This window comes from Talpa occidentalis, unplaced genomic scaffold (assembly GCF_014898055.3).
Source record: "Talpa occidentalis isolate TD23 unplaced genomic scaffold, MPIMG_talOcc4v2.1 talOcc4.12, whole genome shotgun sequence".
Taxonomy (NCBI): domain Eukaryota; kingdom Metazoa; phylum Chordata; class Mammalia; order Eulipotyphla; family Talpidae; genus Talpa; species Talpa occidentalis.
The window spans coordinates 92486288-92505884 of NW_023601212.1; the positions used below are offsets into that span (position 1 = coordinate 92486288).

General features: G+C 44.3%; 1 protein-coding gene across 2 annotated transcripts in view; it reads left to right on the forward strand.

Moving 5' to 3' along the window:
* Nucleotides 1-19597, forward strand: part of TMC7 (transmembrane channel like 7) — a 43714-nt gene that overhangs the window by 19570 nt on the left and 4547 nt on the right. For both annotated transcript variants that reach the window (XM_037507536.2, XM_037507537.2), the window contains exons 4-13: nt 305-472; nt 3586-3668; nt 8511-8656; nt 10150-10297; nt 11051-11224; nt 12035-12192; nt 14838-14955; nt 15274-15371; nt 16875-17061; nt 18520-18650. In XM_037507536.2, coding sequence (XP_037363433.1) covers nt 305-472; nt 3586-3668; nt 8511-8656; nt 10150-10297; nt 11051-11224; nt 12035-12192; nt 14838-14955; nt 15274-15371; nt 16875-17061; nt 18520-18650 — 1411 coding nt within the window. The remainder of the gene's footprint in view (nt 1-304; nt 473-3585; nt 3669-8510; nt 8657-10149; nt 10298-11050; nt 11225-12034; nt 12193-14837; nt 14956-15273; nt 15372-16874; nt 17062-18519; nt 18651-19597) is intronic.

The following is a 19597-nucleotide window of genomic DNA, read 5'->3' on the forward strand; positions in this document are numbered from 1 at the left end:
AAACACTACAGTAATTCTTTGGAAAAGGACAACCTCTTGAATAAACGGTGCTGAGTAATTTAACAGTTGTATGAGAAAAGATAAATACTGCATCCTCCCTTAATCATTCCAAATGATTAATTGAAAGTGCAGTGTAGGCGAATGCGAAAGGTTAAATCACTAAGTAGCAGTAAAGCCAACAGTAGAAAAAATGTTTTTTCCTGCTTCCCTCACAGTGGTTGCTCTAACCTTTGTGGCTCTTTGAATCTATAGTGGGCGGAAGTCAAAACTCCTGGTCATTGATGTCTGGATTTCTATGTTCCAGGGAAATTTGGCACTGGGATTCAGTCCTATTTCTCCTTCTTGCGGTTTCTGGTAATACTCAACTTGGTGATATTTCTGATCATCTTCATGCTGGTTTTGCTCCCAATCTTGCTCACCAAGTACAAGATCACCAACAGCAGCTTTGTCCTCATTCCAACCAAAGACGTAGGTGAGTGAGTCTAAGGCATGATTTGCCATAAAGAGGTTCCTTTTCTAGTCATCTTGATCTTCTAAGTTCTTGGGTGACTGTATAGTCAGGATGGGCTAGGTTCTGCTGTAGAAACAAATGCCTGTGCAACTTCCAACACCTAATAACCATGAAAGGTTCTTGCCCCCCTCATAATACCTGTCTATTGCTGTTTGGTGGTGATTTTTTACCATGTTGTCTTCACTCTGGAGCCCAATATGATGGAGCAGCCTCTGATTGGAACATTGACAGTGATTGTGACCAAAAGAAAAAAGCCATGACAGATACACACTGACTCCCACAGCTTCTGCCCAGAGATGACACATGTCATTTCAGCTGCATCTCAATAGCTGCTAGGCACTCGGCTACTCCTGAGATCAGCAAGGCATTTGGGAGGAACACTGCAGGGTGGGAAAGTGGAATATTTAGCTAACGTCATGCAGTCTACTGACCATTTCAAGACTTTCATCTCCAGTAATTATAATGCTCATAGATACTGTTTATTAAAAGCTAGTCCTATGCAGCTACAGCAAGTGCTGGACCTGTTTTTTCTTTGGAATTCTCAATATAAGTCAGGTATTCTGGGCATCCTGTTTGTTCCAGTGGAGATCGTCCACAGACATTTACTGAGTACCCTCTAGGCACCAGACTGCGAGGGGCCTGAAGTGGAGGAGCAGAGTTAGACCAGGCACTCCTATGGGCTCTGACCTCATGCTTCACCTATCACTAGCTCCTCTCCTGGAAGAGCCCTTTTCAGGGCCACTTCTACGGCTCTATGCATTCTTTCTCTGCCTATTTTTTTCTGACTTAATTCTATTACTCTTAAAAACACAGCTTCGTTCAGGGCACAGGAATGTATATTGAGTGCCTGCTGACTTGAAGTTTAAACTTTTTAAACTTTGCCCCTTAAGAAAGCAATCAGAGCTGTCTTCTCTTCTCTCCTTCCATCCCTTCATGCTGCCAGCTGCATTTATTAAGCACCTACTGTGTGCAGGGCCCTGAGTCAGACACTAAGCTACAACTGGGAGCAAGTTCTTGCCTCCGTGGTGTGAATGCACTTGAGCGGGGCGGGGCGCTAAGGAAGAAAGCAGGCAAAGGAGTGTATGACGTATGCATTGGCCACGGCTAACCTGAGGCTAAAGTATGTAGGTGTGGACACCAGGACACTGGAGGCTGGAGGGGCAGGTGTCTCCACAGTCCTCTGTGAAGGCAGGGACATGTAAGCCGAGCAGGAGTGGCATTTGTGGGGTCCTGAGCCAGGAAATAACCCTGTATATTAGAAATGAAAGCATGACGTGGCTGCTTGGCAGGCTTTTCCTGTGACGGGCCTTATAAATATAATAAAGTAAATATGTTCAGCTTTGTGGGCCATACCATCTTGTGGCAGCTCTTCTGTGTTGCCACTGTGGAGTGAAAGTGCCACAGACAGATGTGGATGGGCATAGCTCTGTTCCCATAGCATCTACTAACAAAACAGGCTGCCAGCCAGATTGGACTCTCCGGTCATGGTTTGCCAGCCTCAAGGCTAGAGGGTCGAGTGCGGAGTGGAGTTGCAGGCCTCTCATTCCATCTCCCTGATGCTTCTCTGGATAAATGAATGTCTTCTGTGTCTCTGCATGTAATTAATTCTATGTTCATGTAGCCATCTGAACACCTTATAAAATCCTGCTACTTGTCTTTCTCTCCCAGTTGATGGTGAGTTTTTTTTCAATAACAGGAACTGTTTCTTTTTTTTTTTTTTTAAAGATTTATTTATTTATTTATACAAGCACTGGGTACAGTCAGAAGCGCAAGAGGGTGAGAGAATTCACCAGAGCCGGAGCAGGGAGCAGAGCAGGCAGAAGGACCAAAATATACTGCTGAGGGGAGTAGCAGGCATGGCAGCAGAGGTGGGACCAGTAGCGGGCATGGCAGCAGAGGTGGCATGCCATGTGGGACCCTCTCCACCAGCTGGGGATTGAATCAGAGCTGCAGAAGCTGCGGGCAGCTTCGCAGCCCAGCGCTCAACTGCTGCTCCACCAGGGGAGGCCCAGAAACTGTTTTTTACTCATCTCTTTATCCCTAGCTACCTGGTGTATAGTGATTAAGACATGTTTGTTGAATGAATAAATGAACACATGCATGATAGAATTATTAAATGGCAGAGCTGGGCTTGGCCTTTGAGAACTGATTCAGATCCATTACATAACTAAGGAGAAATAAAGGTCCGGAGAGGGGTGGTAGATGGGGCTGTTTCCCCGTCCTTGTGACTTTGTAGGGCCTCCCACTGTGGACAGAGAGTACTTTCTGCACTTGGCCACCTGACTCGCTAGCTTGACCAGGCTCTGTGCAGTGGCTGTGGAAGGAGCAGTGCTAAGGTAACTGTTGCCTATGCAGCCTGCACCCCAGAATGAAGTCTAGTGGGACAGACCTGGGCCTAGGTGGAAGCCAAGAGTTCATTCTGGCTCAGCCCAAAGGAGTGAACTCAAGCTGCACATTCATGAGTGAGAAAATAAACATTTGGTATGTTAATCAAGGTTAGTTGTTACGCAGCAGTTGCTGACTGATATACAGAGAAGTCAGTTAGTTCAGGCATAAAGTAGTGTCACTGAAATTAGTTTTCAAACAACGCCTTGGTTAATTGCACATATGTAAACATGGGTTTCTCTATGAAACTGCATTATTTTCTTACACACAGAGAGATCTTTCACAGTTGGGTGTGCTTAAAGTGATACAATTCTGCTAATCAGATATTCTAAAACATGGGCAAATGTGAACCCTCAGAACACAAAATGCAAATGTAACAGAAAACCTGTAATATAAGTGGAGCCACATAGAAAATAAATAGGAAAAAGCCTGTGTCCCCAGGTGATTGGGAGAATAGCGAGAAGGGAAATGCAACAGGACTTGGTGCATTGGAGTTTGTTCTGCAGATGGAAGATCACACAGACACATCCATACACAAATAGACACATACATGTATGACATGTCTAAATAAATGTGCGCATACACTTATGTGTGCACACGTCTATACGCAAAGATGGATATGGATGAATAGATGAGCTATAGAGACTAAAACCATTTCCACTAACGTTCTTTTTTTATTTATTTTACAGATATTCAGTGCACGGTTTATCCAATAAGTAGCTCCGGACTGGTTTACTTCTACACTTACATCGTAGACTTGCTCTCTGGCACTGTGAGTATTGAACATGATTTTGCATGGGGGACCCTCCATGGACTGGAGGTTAATTTACACATCAGTTTCCTGAACCAAAGAAACAGGATTTGCAGTTCACCTGTCAGCCAGGACAGTGCTCACTCACCCCTGCTAGAAAATGCAGGAAATTAGGCTTTATCACTCTCAGCCCTTATCCTCTTCCTAGACCCTACTCCCTTCTATTGACCTGCAACAAACACAGAACCCGACCCCAGCCCCTGAAAGAAGTTTCAGGGAATATAAACCTGAAAAGGATGGATTTAATATCTCTGACATGGAAAAGCTTTATTATGTTAGGGTCCTAGCCCACCTGAATTAAGTTCTTCCTGGAATTTATACACCCAGACACATGTGACTTGCACATGCACACCTGTTGCCAGATGTGATACACACCCACCCCACATATGCACACATACTACTCATTTCCGGAAATCCCTGAAAGTCTCTTTATCCAAGTGGACACCCACTGCGCTAGAGTGGGATCAATCTTATCTTTCTTAGAGTATGTTCAAAGGCTTTCTAAATCCTCTTTTTGTAAAAACAGTTTTTTGTTATGCTCTTGTCCCCCTTTTTTCAGCAAATAAGATTACCCGAAAGACCTGGGCTGCCCAGCCTTACACCATTGTCACTGAGAGTCCAATAACTCTGCTGGGGGTGCCCCTGGGCCTGTAGGGTATTGCGTCGCCCCCCACCCTGGTCTCTAACAATGTCTGGCAGCTGTGACGGGCTGGCTCTGGACATCACATGTTTCCTGGGGACAAATTCCCCTGATGGAGGGCCACTCCTTTAGTTGTTTACAAGATACAAATGTTAAAATGCCCATTAGGCAAATGAAAGAACTGCAGACATGCAAATCTGCCAGAGAAGTTCAGTGACTCACCCAAGGCCACCTGCTGGTGAAGGTCAGCTGGGATCAAACCCCAGGACAGCTGTGAGGATTCACCAGAGACAGAATGGGAAGCAGAACAGGTGGATTCACTGAAATACACTGCTGAGAGGAGCAGTGAGTGAGCCAGGAGAGGTCTGCTGCGCCATGTGGGTTGCTCCCTGGCCGGGAATCAAACTTGTGCTGCAGTGGCTGAGGATAACTTGATAGCACTGTCTTTTTATTTTTTTTTAAAGATTTATTTATTTATTTATTTATATAAGCACTGGGTACAGTCAGAAGCGCGGGAGGGTGAGAGAATTCACCAGAGCCAGAGCAGGGAGCAGAGCAGGCAGAAGGACCGAAGTACACTGCTGAGGGGAGCAGCGGGCGGCAGGAGAGGTCTCGCGCCATGTGGGACCCTCCTCTGGTGGCCGGGGAGCAGCCGGGGATCAAACCGGCATTGCGGAGGCTGCGGGCAGCTTCGCAACCCAGCGCTCAACCACTGCGCCACCAGGGAGGCTCAATAGCACTATCTTTTAACCCCTGCACCCACCACAGCAGACATTTCTGTTCTAGGTCTCCAGGCACCAGAACCTTTCTTCTAGGAAAGGTTTTATGGGAGACTTAGATGCACGTGATTATAACTGCTCCATAAAAGAATCATGACCAAGAACAGCCATGTCCAAAATAATTTTTGAATTACTTTTACTGAACTTTAATTTTATTCTTACCCATTATTTTTAAATAGCAAGAGAGGATGCGTGATGGTAAGTAGTTGGTCTTTACTGAAAACAACTGAAACAGGCTGATGATCAAATCAGACCCCTTATTTTCCAGGCCCAGTGGACTTTTGTCCTTTGATGTTATGTTGTTTTGAGGGAGAGATTGTTAACATCCCTGATACCAACCTGGGGCAATAAAAACTGGTTTCTTGGAATTGTGCAAGGTTTTATGGCTTATGTCTCTGGTATTCCGGGTTCTAGAGAAGGTGGAGTCCTCTGTTCCTAGATTTTTTTCCTATTAAGAGTTTTACTTCAATGAAATTCATATGGAATCACCAAAAACCCCGAATAGCCAAAGCTCTCCTGAAAAAAAAAGAAGGAAATGGAGGCATCACACTCCCAGACTTCAATCTCTACTACAAAGCCATAATCATCAAAACTGCATGGTATTGGCACAAGAACAGACATACAGACTAATGGAATCGAATAGAAAATCCAGAAATAAACCCACAGATTTATGGTCAACTAATCTTTGACAAAGGAGCAAAGACTACGCATTGAAGCAAAGAAAGTTTGTTCAATAAATGGTGCTGGGAAAACTGGGTCGCTACATGCAAAAGAATGAAGCTTGACCACTACCTCACACCATACACAAAAATCAACTCAAAATGGATTAAAGAACTAGACATAAGACCTGAAACCATAAAATACATAGAAGGAAATATAGGCGAAACACTACGTGATTTGCACATCAAAGACATCTTTACAGACACATCACCCAAAGCAGTGATAGTGAAGGCAAAGATAAACAGCTGGGACTACATCAAATTAAAGAGCTTCTGCACAGCAAAAGAGACAATAACAAAAACAAAGAGAAACCCCACCAACTGGGAGAACATTTTTGCACCCAACACTAATGATAAAGGACTGATCACAAAAATCTGCAAAGAGCTGATGAGACTCAGCAACAACAAAGAAAATAATCCAGTCAAAAAATGGGCAGAAGAGCTAAAAAGAAACTTCTCTGAAGAGGAAATGCAAATGGCCAACAGACATATGAAAAAATGTTCAACATCACTTGTAATCAGGGAAATGCAAATCAAAACTACCATGAGATACCATCTCACACCAGTGAGAATGGCACATATTAAAAAAACTAGCAACAACAAATGTTGGCGAGGGTGTGGAGAAAAAGGAACTCTCCTGCACTGTTGGTGGGAGTGCAAACTGGTCCAACCACTATGGAGAGCTGTGTGGAGATTTCTGGACCTACTAAACATAGAGCTTCCATATGATCCAGCAATTCCACTCCTAGGTATTTACCCAAAGGACACAGAAACATCAATTCCAAAGAGCACCTGCACCCCTATGTTTATAGCAGCACTGTTTACAATAGCTAAGCTTTGGAAACAACCCAAATGCCCAAAAATAGATGACTGGATCAAGAAGATGTGGTCCATATACACCATGGAATATTACTCAGCATTCAAAAAAGATAAACACATGCAATTTGCAGCAACATGGATGGTGCTGGAAGGGATCATGCTCAGCGAAATAAGCCAAAAAGAAAAAGAAAAATACCGGATGGTCTCACTCATAACAGGAATCTAGAAAACTTAAATAAGGGACCAGGAAAATGAATATAAGAAAGTGAAAATCAAAATCAACAAAAAACTATGAACCAGAGACACTTTTTGGGGGGTGGGGGGCGGGAGGGGAAGGATTGGGGTCAGAATGGGGCGTTTGCAATTGTATGGGGGAATATAAAAATAAAATTTATTATTAGAAAAAAAAAAGAGTTTTACTTCATTATTCACATAAGAATACATGGTGGTCATTAAAAATATAAAATTTACAAAGTAAAAAGCAAAAGTACCCCTCCCTTAAGGCCACCAACCTTTTACATCATAGTTATAGCCTCCTCACACTCATGGATTTACAGGTTTTGAGATTTTATGATACAGATTTTTTTTTTTCCTGAGTAGAAGAACTGGGGTGTAATCCAGAGCTGGTGGTGGGGTGGGGTGAGAGGATTCTCCAGAGACAGAGTGGGGAGCAGAACTGGTAGACTTCGTGAAATACACAGAAAGGGAGCAGCAGGCGAGACAGGAGAGGTCTGCTGTGCCATGTGGGTAACTCCCTGGCCGGAGATCCAGCTTGTGCTGCAGTAGCTGCAGACAGCTTCATAGTGCTGAGACTTAACCCTTTGCACCACCAGGGAGGCCCTCTTTGCCTTCTTAGCAATGTGTTTTGATGTATAGAAGTTTAGTTTTGAAGAAGTTAAATAAATTTCTATTTTCTTTCATTGTTTGTGCTTTTGGTGTCTTCTCTAGCCACCCACTGCCAAGTCCAAGGTCGTGGGGATTCATCCCTCTATTTTCTTCTAAGAGTTTTATGGTTTTGATTCTTACCTGTAAGTGTTTGATCCATTTTAAGTTAACTTTTATATATGGTGTAAGGTAGGGATTCAGATTCATTATTTTGCTGTGACTACATTTGTTTCAGTGTCATTTTTTGAAAAGACTGCTCTTTCCCTTATCAAATGGTAGTGGAGTGTATGCTTCATTTTTGGACTCTGCAGTTCTGTCGATAGCCATACGCTAATCTTATGTTTGTACCACACCCTCTTGATTACTGTTGTTTTATGCTAAGTTTTGAAATTGGGATGTGTGAGTCCTGCACACATCTATTTCAAGATGTCTTCTATTTATATTTCAAGATTCTTTTGATTATTCTGGGTCTGTTGCAATTCCGAATGCATTTTAGGATTAACTTGTCGGTTTTACAAAGAAGCCAGTTGGAATTAGATAAGGGTACGTCGAATCTAGAGAGTCAGTTTGGGGAGTTTGCCATGGAAAAATGTTTTTTTCCACTTATTTAGCTATTTTTAATTTTTTAAGTATTTCATAGTTTTCCGAATATAAGATCTCCACTTCATTTGTTAAATTTATCGCTAAGTATGTTACTCTTTCTGTGGGCATTGCACATGGAATTGCTTTGTTAATTTCATTCTTGTGATATATCTGTGTATTTTTAATGCTCAGGTTTTATATGTCCTTTGTTCCCCCAAATTCTGCCTGAGCATCCCAGAGCATAATACCTCTGGGATTGTTCTGGTCTCTGGTTGTTCAGGGATGAACAAAAACATTGGAATATGAGATTCTTGATGCAGAGACTGGTCTCCTGCAATGAGCTCACCAGTCTGACCACATGCTGATGGCTTTGTTGCAGGGTTTTTTGGAGGAGACCTCGCTCTTTTATGGACATTACACCATTGATGGGGTGAAATTTTACAACTTCACCTATGATCTGCCCCTGGCTTATTTATTAAGCACAATTGTCTACCTAGCCCTCAGCCTTCTTTGGATTGTGAAAAGGTAAGTTTATCTCATTACATTATTTTTGATGGCTGAAGTCTGTTGGCGGTGCCTGGACTGGGAGTCACTGCCTAAGAAATGGGCGGGTGCAAGGGAAGACAGGTGAAGGTCTTGGCGCTGGTCCTGGTGATGTGTAGTTATTTATTAAATTAAAATTGTTGTCATTGACTTTGCCCCAGTTCTGCTACTAACTCTGGATCTAGGGAAATAATGTTCCTTCTCTGGACCTTAGCTTTCGCATCTGTAAAATCAGAGGTTTTCAACAGGGCGGGACTTTGGAATCTCCACTGAGCTTTATGACATAACTTATTTCTGATCCCCTGAGACCTACTAAATTAATAGCCTCAGAGTGCCATTTCTCAGGGTAAACAAGTGGTTTAGTGGGACATAATAAACAGCTCTTCGCAGAAGTACAGTCTACATTTTGGTAAAGCACCTCAGGTGCATCTGCTAAATTCTTGGCTATGAACCTTTGGCAGAATGAATAATCACTATAAATCCTTCCAGTTTTATTGCCTTCACAGCTTACTGGCAAATCCTAAAAATATCCTGTTTCATCTACAGGGTGTGTGGCATTTGATGTATATATATCAAATGTCAAATGAAAGCCCACATTATGGGCCAGGCATTTCAGTTTACAAAGGTGACAAAACAACAAGGCTACTTGCCCTTGAGGAATTAAATACTTTCTTTTTTAAAAATTGTTTTAATTTATTGACTGATAGAACTGGGGTATAGGCCAGAGGTGAGAGGATTCACCAGAGTCAGAGTTGGGAGCAGAACAGGCAGACTGACTGAAATAACACTGCTGAGGAGAGCAGCGGGCGAGACAGGAGAGGTCTGCTGCACGGCTCCCTGGCTGGGCGTCCAACTCAGGCCGTCACCATGGGCCGTTGCGGTGATAGCACTGAGATTTAACTCCTAGGCCACCAGGGAGGCCCGGAATTTAAAATTAAGTAAGAGTCAGGGACTACAGCACTAAATGTTTGCAGTCATTGCTGTGGAGGAAATAAGAGAGACTAACTTGAAGTCGGAGGACTCACAACTAGGGGTGCAGTCGTAGGGAATTTGTGGAGGGGATATCTGAGCTGAGAGCTAAAGGGTAGGAAGAGGCAGGGGAAGAATTGTCCCAGGAGAGGGTAGGGGGAGAATTTCACGTGCAAAAGCTCTGAGGCAGGAGCAGAGGCTTGTGTGTTTATGGAAAGGATAATAAGGCCCCTGTAGTTACAGCAGACTGGCCCTGTGCAGGAAAGATGGTGTCACATCGGATCCCGCAGGGCTGCAAGGTTGCATTAAAGAATTTAGCTTTTATCCCAGCTGTGGGAGGAGCCACGGGATGGGTGAAAGCAAGTCATTTTCAACAGTGAGATACCTGCTAGTGGCCACATACCTCTAGAATTGTCCAGCCATTGACCATGCCAGCCTGCAGCCTTTTGAAACTTTTTTGAGACCAGGCCAATATTTTGCGAAGGATCACATTGTTTTGGGCACAGGTCTGTGGAAGGGTTCAAATACAACCTGATCCGGAGCGAGGAGCACTTCCAGAGTTACTGCAACAAGATCTTTGCCGGCTGGGACTTCTGCATCACCAACCGCAGCATGGCCGAGCTGAAGCACAGCAGCCTGCGGTACGAGCTGCGAGTGAGTGTGGGGGCTTCCTCCGAGGGGCTCCTTGCCAGCAGGCTTGAGCCTTAGGGTGAGGTGCGGGCCTGCTCTCCTCAGCGCTTAGCAGGTTTCCCCTACGTCCCTTCGAGCTCTTTCCGCAGAGCATAGCTGCTTGAGCTTGATCACCGTAGGCCCAGGTGTGGAGCCTGGGAACCGGGGCTGGGAAGGGAGGCAGAGACATGACATGGTGGGAACAGGTGGCGGCTTCCCTCCTCCCTCTGCACCTTCTACTGTGGTTTTTCTACTTGATGAGAATTTGTCCTCCATTGCTTATCTCAGGAGGAATAGGACTGGGGAGGGAAGTTCTGGTGATAAGGTGGAGTGGAGCGAATACAAAATAGAAGAGACTTTCCTAGTGAATAAGGAGAGAAGTGATCAGTAGCTTCTTGAGCAAATCTGCCCCCAAGGAAGGGGCAATTATAACATCAGATGGGGGATGGTCACCAGTGTGTCTGTTTAAAGAAGCAGTACGTGCGCCATATAAGTAACGGCATCAGTCATTAGGGCTCTATTTTCCACTTATTGCAAAGTAACTACATTCTTAAATAGGAGGTTCTGCCTTGACTTAGACCTTTAGTAAACATGAAAGTACCTGGGCTTAGTCTGGGAAGGTATCTTGAACGAGATGAATATTTAAGGAACATCTTAAAGATGCCTGGGAAGGAGGGGGGGGGCTGAATCATAGGTTCTCCACCCCAAGAATCACAGTGCATTTTTGTTGATCCTCAGGCAGATCTGGAGGAAGAAAGAATACGGCAGAAAATAGCAGAAAGGACCTCAGAAGAAACCATAAAGATTTACTCCCTAAGACTGTTTTTGAACTGTATTGTCCTGGCTGTGTTAGCAGCTTGCTTCTATGCCATCTACAGAGCCACTATATTCTCGCAAGAGCACATGAAAAAAGTCAGTGCCTCATGAAAATCTATTGAACTTTCCCTGGTGGTGGGGCTATTTTTAAGTACCATTGCAAACCTCCAAGGCAGGTAGATACCAGCCCTCTTTCTCTTTGTCATATGGGGCTGTGACTTTGGCTGATGTGACGGAGACCTAAAAATCAGAGGTGATCAATTTCCACTTATAATAGAAACAAAAATGCATCCAAAACAGAGTTTAAGATACCCACTCCTCCTAGTATTCACAGCATTCAAATCCAGGCTGGACTGCCTGAATTACTAAATTCTAACTCCTCTACTTACTATCTGCAGTCTCAGTTGAACTAAAAAACACAGTGGTTTTTTAAAATCCAAGTTGGTCTAGGGGCTCTGATCAATACAACTAGGGACCCAGGTCCCTTCCACCTGTGGCTCTGCCATCCTGAGGGGGTGCCTTCTGTAGATGTTGCATGATATCTCCCCATATCCATGTTCTAGACAGTGGGAAGAAGCTGAAGGATGTGGGGGAACACAAAAGCTTCTAGGGCATGACCTGGAGGTTGCACCTAAAACTTCCACTTACATCCCTTTGGCCAAAATGTAGTCAGATGGCTGTGCCTAGCCACAGGCCTTCCAGGGAAGCCTGGAAATGCAGTTTAATCCTTGATATCCATATATTTATGTGGCTACATTGTCTATTACTATGAAAGAAGAGAAAATGGCTATTCTAAGTGAATTAGATAATTTAAATAGTTTAAATTATCTATTACAGTGACTACATAGATTCATTTGTCATGCAACTTTCCTTATTTACTCCTGACAAGTTTTGTTCTCTCCATAGGAAATTGACAAGATGGTTTTGGGAGAGAACCTCTTAATAATGTACCTGCCTTCTATTGTGATCACCCTGGCCAATTTTATCACCCCCATGATCTTTGCCAGGATCATCTACTATGAGGATTATTCCCCAGGCTTTGAGATCCGGCTGACAATCCTTAGGTAATGCCTGCACATGTCAAGCACACCACACTTGCCTACTCCCTTGCCTGTGGCAGACATTACTAATCAGTAGTGATACATTTTCCTGCTGAGCCAAGAATCCTCTTCAACCTTCAGGCAGCCCCATGAGTGAATCAGAGTTTGCATGTGATTCAAAATCTTATTGACTTGACTGCTCATCAGTATTATACTTTTGGTTCATATGTTAGCACATGAAAGCTGAGGGTGTGAGGTGGGGCCCAAGGAGGCGGCATTGCTCAGAGATATTAGAAATAACTGCTGTGTACCAGCAGGAGAGAGAGGAAGTGAGAGCAGGGCACACAACTGATAAAGGCGTGTTGGTGAGTAAGTTGCTACTGTTGGCTACTGGGTTGTGGTCTAACTGGGAAACTGTGAATCTTGTGTGGAAAATATCTTCAGTTTTCACCCAACCTATGGGTGGCCGTCTCCCAGAGGCGTTAGCTCCCAGTTCTTCCACCCCACTACCCTCAGGCAGGGGCATGGGGAGGAGAGTTAAAAGTGCCTGCAGTAGAAGCCTGCAGTAGTAGTAGTCATACCCCGGAATGTGGCCAAGTCACCAATTGTGTGTGCTACAGTTGACTTTTTGTAATCTGTTCTCAAAGCTTTTACTCTAAATAAATACTCAGTCTCATTAAAAAAAAAAAAAAAAAAAAAAAGGCAGGAGTAAAGCAGGGTCCAGGTAGTTAACACAAACATGTGTGCTGAGCACCAGACACAAGCCTGGAGAATTTTCTTTCTGCTTATCAATTGCCTCAAATTGCATCTGCATCTTTTTTAGAAAAACCTTTTGTTTGGAAATTTTCAACAGAATGAATGGTTCAAAGAACCGGTTTCCTTCAGAAATTAAGTTAGTTGAAGTAATAATATCCATCACTTCAAGTATTACCAACATTTTGCTGATCTCATCTCATCTACTCCCTCCTGCCACTTTTGCTGGATTTTTCTAAGCAAATCTCAGGCAACATGTCATCGCACATGTAAACTTTTCACTACCGATGTACGTACAGATCTGTGTGTGTGTTTTATAAATATCTCTTATTTATATTTTTTATTGCAGTAACATAGGTTTATACTTCTATCTGTAATTCAGAGGTGTAGGATCTATTTCCAGATATATGTCACCACACTACTCCCACCACCAAGGCAGCCATCACCCTCCATCATAGTCCACTGGGCCTTCTCCCCACTTTGCTCTCCACTCTCCCCCTATCCCTCTGGTGCCTCAAGTCTGTTGTCAGATTTCTGGGGTTTGTCATTGATTTGGTTTTGTCTGACCCTTTTGTTTCTCTAGATTCTATATATACCACATGAAACTATCTGGTATTTGTCTTTCTCCTGACTTATTTCACCTAGCATCCGGTTTCATCCAGGTTGTTGTCAATGACAAAAACCATCTTTTTTATAGCTGCATAGTATTCCACTGCATAGATATGCCACATTTTCCTAACCCACTCATCTGTCCTTGGTCACTTAGATTGTTCCCGTTATTGTAAACAGTGCTACAATGAACATAAGAGGACTTATCTCCTTTGGAATGAGTGTTTTTTGCATTCTTCTCCCAGATATCTAGTACTGGAATTGACAAGGGCCTTTTAAAAAACATAACCGTTACCACACCTAATAAAGATCACTTCCTCGGTGGCATTGCACATGGTTTGTTCAAATCAGAATCCAAAAAATGGTGTAGCCTTGACTGTTCTCTTAAGCCTGTTAGCTTCTTTTAAGAATCCCCCTCCTTGTGTGTTTTGCCTTTGATTTGTGGGAAAAGCTGGGGAATTTGACCCCTAGAATGCCCTGTCCTTTGAATTTTAGTTCATTGTGTCTTCCTGGGGTGTTTGGTTTTTCTGTACCCTGTGGTCAGTGTGAACTGCCTTGCTGCTGCAGACTTCTCATTAGATTCCGTTTTAGTGTTCAGTTATAGCCTTCAGTGGTGTTGGGACCTCATGACACCGGAAGGTGGCAGGCTCAGTGACGAGAGAGGAGCAGATGGTGTGGGTTTGCTCCTCCCACCCCCCCCCCACACTGCTGAATGTGTCTGCTTTAATTTCAATTACAAACCAAAGAATAGAAGAAACATCTTTTAAAACATCGGAGAGCTCCCAGCCCTCCTCCCTTGCACTTGGCCTTCTTGGGCGACCCTCATTGCAACTTCTGTTGCTATTGTCAGTTTTCCCACATTTCTTTAAAAATAGGATCACATCTACTCAACTCTGCTTGGACTTTTTTCACTTTCCAATGTATCTGCTGTGGCTCGAAGCTGAAACCTGTGAAGTTCAGTGAGTTCTTTCCAGGAATGAGGCATGTTCTGTGCTGTGGCTGTGTTGTCATGGGTTCAAGAGTGCCCAGTTTTCTTACCTTTTTCCTGCCATTAAGAAAAAAAAGATAAATATGTACAGGCATAAGCTTTACCATAGACACCATTTTTAAGTGTGCCATTCAGTGACATTAAGTACATTCCACATGTCCTGCCTTTATCACCACCATCATTTCTAGAACTTTCTCACCATCCCATATAGAAATGCTGTTACCCATTTGTGGGTTTGCTTCTAAGAAAGGTGGCTTCTCTGCTCTGCAGCCCCAGTTCTGGGGTCTGGGCCCCCCATCTTTTCCCTCCTTCCCTGCAGGTGTGTCTTCATGCGGCTGGCCACCATCTGCGTGCTGGTGTTCACACTGGGCTCTAAGATCACTTCCTGTGGTGACAGCTCCTGTGAGCTCTGCGGCTACAACCAGAAACTCTACCCGGTGAGGCTGCAGGGATGGGAGCATCCTGCTGGGTATGTTATTTTGGAGAATAGGCTTAGCAGCAGGAGAGCAGAGCGTGGAGCCATGAGTTTGAATCCCAGGTGACCCACTTCTGGCCTTGCAATGGAGTCCCTTTTCAGGGCTTGAGAACCAGTCTGTGCTGTGGCATCGGGGCCTACCAGCTGGTGATCAAACCAGAGGCAGCAGGATCTGGGGCAAGAAAGGGCGTTGGGAGGAGTTTGAGAACCAGACTTTCTCTGCCAGTTGGGTCTCACTCTCTCTCTCTCTCTCTCTCTCTCTCTCTCTCTCGGGTTTCAGTGCTGGGAGACCCAAGTTGGGCAGGAAATGTACAAGCTTATGATCTTTGACCTCATCATCACCTTGGCTGTGACCCTGTTTGTGGATTTTCCTAGAAAGTAAGTATGAGAGGTACCCCTCTTGTCTCCCCCACCTCCACTGGGGACCGCCAGCATCTCTGTAAAGTGCTGGGTGAGTCCCTGAAACCCCCAACACCACCCAGTGACTTGCAGGTAGCTGCAGACAGGTTGACCCCATCGTGAATTAGGTGTCTCCTTGAATGAAAGGCAGTAAGGGCGAGGGTTCCGTGGGGACGACTGCTTGCCATTAGCATAGCTGTGGACCCTGACAGGGAACCTCCCAAGCTGGACGCCCAGTGTCCTGATCTGGCTTCAAGTCCAGCACTGTCTCTTGCTAGTCATGTGGCCTCGCACAGGGTCTTTAAGCTCTGAGCCTGTTACCTCACCTGGGAGAGTAGCAGCACCACCTCCTGGCTCTCAGGTGAGGATTCAATGAAAATGCAGGTGAGAGCACTGCGAGACCCAGGCTCACCGCATGGCTGAGCTGCCGTGCTTGTTTGCCTCTGCGTCTCCTTGGGTCCCAAGTGAGACCACTTCATCACCCTTTTTTACTCAAATGGACCGATTATCCCGGCACAACGCAGCTGCAGTCAGCCTTAAAAAGAAATATTTAAAACAGGATTTAAATAAATGTTTAATTTAAAAATAGCACAAATATGACATGAATACATGCTTGTTAAAGAAGTAAAAGTATTTAGAATCGAAATACAGAAATCTCTAGTGTGTCTGTAGACTGTTGTCTCTCGTTACCACACCCCCTAACTCCCAGTCCCTCCTGCTCTCAGAGGGGATAGCCATTACTACTATTTCCAGTGTGGGGTAGATCCAGCTTTCAGGGCAACTAAAAGCACACCTTTGCACACGTGCACGGTGTACACAGTCTTGTTGGAAGTGTTCTTTTTCTCCCTCTTAAATGAGATCACGGACTTACAAGTTGCTGTACAGCCGGCTTCCCCCCAAACAGTATCACGAACAACTTTCCATATCAGGACAGGTTTTGAAGGCTATATAATACTCCACTGTATACATGGCTCATAATTTGTCCCTACATTGTGAGCAGTTAGGTGGTTTCCAGTATTCTTGCTTCAGTGAACACCCATCATTCCTCTCAGACTCATGGTCCTAGGGGCCCTATAGGAATCTTCCAAGCTCCTGGGACATGCATGTGAGGCGGATTTTCTGTATGGATACACATTGCTTTTTGGACTGAGTGGCAAGTTAGAGCACAGGGGCTGCCTGTGTCCTTTATTGCCATTGTGACCCAATGAAGGAGCTGGTGGTATAATCCCCCACATTCCAGGTGAGAAAAATGAGCTTTGTCTCACTTTATTTGACTCATAAACTGTAGCCCCGAGATGGGATGCTGGTCTTAGTGATTCTAGAATTTCCCGTGTCCTGTATTTTCTGGACTTACCACTCACTAGCTAGTTTCCCCAGAGATAATGGCTGTGTGGACTTTGTAGGCATGGATTTATAGACATGGTTCTGTGGCCTCGACAGACACGGGTAGCCCAGGGGAGAAATTGTCCTGTTTGTTTCCAGGCTCCTGGTGACCTACTGCTCCTCTTCAAAGCTGATTCAGTGCTGGGGCCAGCAGGAATTTGCCATTCCTGATAACGTTCTAGGGATTGTTTATGGGCAAACCATTTGCTGGATCGGAGCCTTTTTCTCACCCCTCCTCCCTGCAATTGCAACCTTGAAATTCATTGTCATCTTTTATGTGAAAGAGGTAAGGAGAGGAGGTGGGGCAGGGGATGGTGCAGGGGATGGTACCCTGGACTGTTCTTGACTGGCATTTGGCACTCACTCCTGTTGGGGGGGACACTGCTACTTCCCATCAGACATACCAGAGTCATCCCCCTCATTTGACGTGTATTTTCATTCTGGAGAAGACTGTGAATGGGTTTTCACATTCTGATCATTTCCAGAGTTATGTTCAGATGAATTGTTTCCTTCCTGTGATTTATTTATTTATTAAAGATTTATTTATTTATGCGTGCAAGAGCTGGGGTACAGGCCAGAGTTGCAGGGGGTGAGAGCTTTCACCAGAGACAGAGTGGGGAATAGAACCGGCAGACTGACTGAAATACACTGCTGAGGGGAGCAGCGGGTGAGCCAGGAGAGGTCTGCCCCGCTATGTGGGTTGCTCCCTGGCTGGCCGGGGATCGAACTCGTGCTGCAGAGGCTGTGGATTGCTTTATAGTGTGGTGCTTATCCCCTTGCACCACCAGGGAGGTCCCCTTCCTGTGATTTAAATGGGTTTATATGTCATTGCCTAAGAGTTGAGTTGCATGGATTAATCAGTGGACAGGTATATTTTGGTGCCGTTTAACAATGTTGCTTGATTCAAGTTTTTGACTTTCTGTTGGGATTTGGAAGCCAGTCCATTATGTGTCAGGTTGAAGTTATCCATGCAGGTCCTTGACTGGCTCGCAGGCCCCAGCCACTGTATTGAATTCTGCTTAGTGGGTGAAGCGGCCCTGTCGTGAGTCATTCATCTGGTTTATTTACCAAATTTTTTTTTCCTTTATTACAGAGGCAAAATATGCTTACTATTAAAAATATACACAATATAGATATGTAGAGAGTAACTTTTCACACACGCCTTCTATCAGAGGGCCCTCTGTTAGCTAGCCCAACATTTATTGATTACCTAGTATGCTAAGATCTAAAGATTCAGAAATGGAACTAATATCAGTGATAATGACAATAATAACAGTGAATGATAATACCGTGTGCCCCTACAGTGCTGACAACATATAGAGATAATTGTGTAATGCTTACACTCACCTTTTGAAGTGGATCCTGCTATTAACCATACATAATTTATGAATTAGGACCCTGAAATTCAGAGAGGTTAAGTAACTGCTCCAAAGTCAAACAGCTTATAAGTGATTCCTGGGATTTAAACCCTGGTTTACCTCACTCCAGAGCCTAAGCTCATAACCTGGTAATCAGGGCCTTGAACTTTGGTCCAGTTTTGTACCTAAATGTTTTGGTCTTTGAGGAATGTTTTGATGCTCTCTTGGAAACTTCACTTGACTGGAGTCAGAAGGGAGAGATGGATGCAAGAAAGCTCACAAAACATTTCCCGTGTCCAAAAGTGTTGGTGCATGCAAGACCATGCTCCATTTTCCTTCTGGAAGCTGCCCATCACTCTTCATTTTCCTCTTTCTCTTCCCGCCAGATGAGTCTTCTGTATACCTGCAGACCCTCCCCAAGGCCGTTCAGAGCGTCCAATTCTAATTTCTTCTTCCTGTTGGTGTTGTTGATTGGGCTGTGTTTGGCAATAATACCTTTGACGATCAGCATGGCCCGGTAAGTGTGATTTTGTTTTCTAGAACATTCCATGCTTCCTGATACATGCCTCCTTTTGGCTAAAGCGTTCATTGCTTTCTTTACTGGCCAATTTCATCACCCCCATTGCTTTCTTTACTGGCTGACCTCATGGGTTCCCACCCCAGAGGGTAGGGCATTGCTCCTGGCTTAGCCGGGTCACCTTTGTTTAAGTCCCCGACACTGGGGTATCTCAGTCCCCTTGCAGGCTTGGACTCAGAGGGTTGCCATAGTTTATGAGGGTGTGGTTTGGGTCTGTCCTGCAGCTCCACTTTCCTTGGACGACTCCTCTGGTCCTCATTTGGGTTGTTTCTAGTTATGAAGATAATACTTGGTTATTATAGAAAATTGGGAGTGTCTCCCACTTGTCGGCCCAGTCCTGGGCTCTGGCACAGGAGGGCAGAGTCTAGCGTGGACTTTGAAAGGAGCACAAATGCTCTGAATTTAGGATTAGAAGTGAAGGATTCAGAACCCAGGGATGCTTTTCTCTGCTGGGGTAACCATGTATGCCAGAGGCAGGAAAGCGTTTTCTGTAAAAGCAAGAGTATAGTAAATAATTTGGGTTTTCCCAGCCTTGTAGTTTCATTAGTAAACTCTTGAAACCCTACTGATGTGTCACAAAGCAGCCATAGATGCTACATAAACGAACAGACATGACTGTACTAATAAAACTTCATTTATAAAAAACAGGCAGTAGACTAGGCTTGGCCCTTGAACTATATGTAGTTTGCCAATCCCTGATTTACACACTTAGGGAATTTTGTTTCTTTGATGTTAAATTAAAAGCCTGAAATTCAGCTTGACACGCTCAGATTTTATTATTTTTTAAACTAATTTGCATCTATGTATTTTTTATTGTTTTTATGATAACATCTTAAAACCTCAAACAGTCCAGAAAAGTAAAAATTAAAGGGAAAAGCGTACCCTCT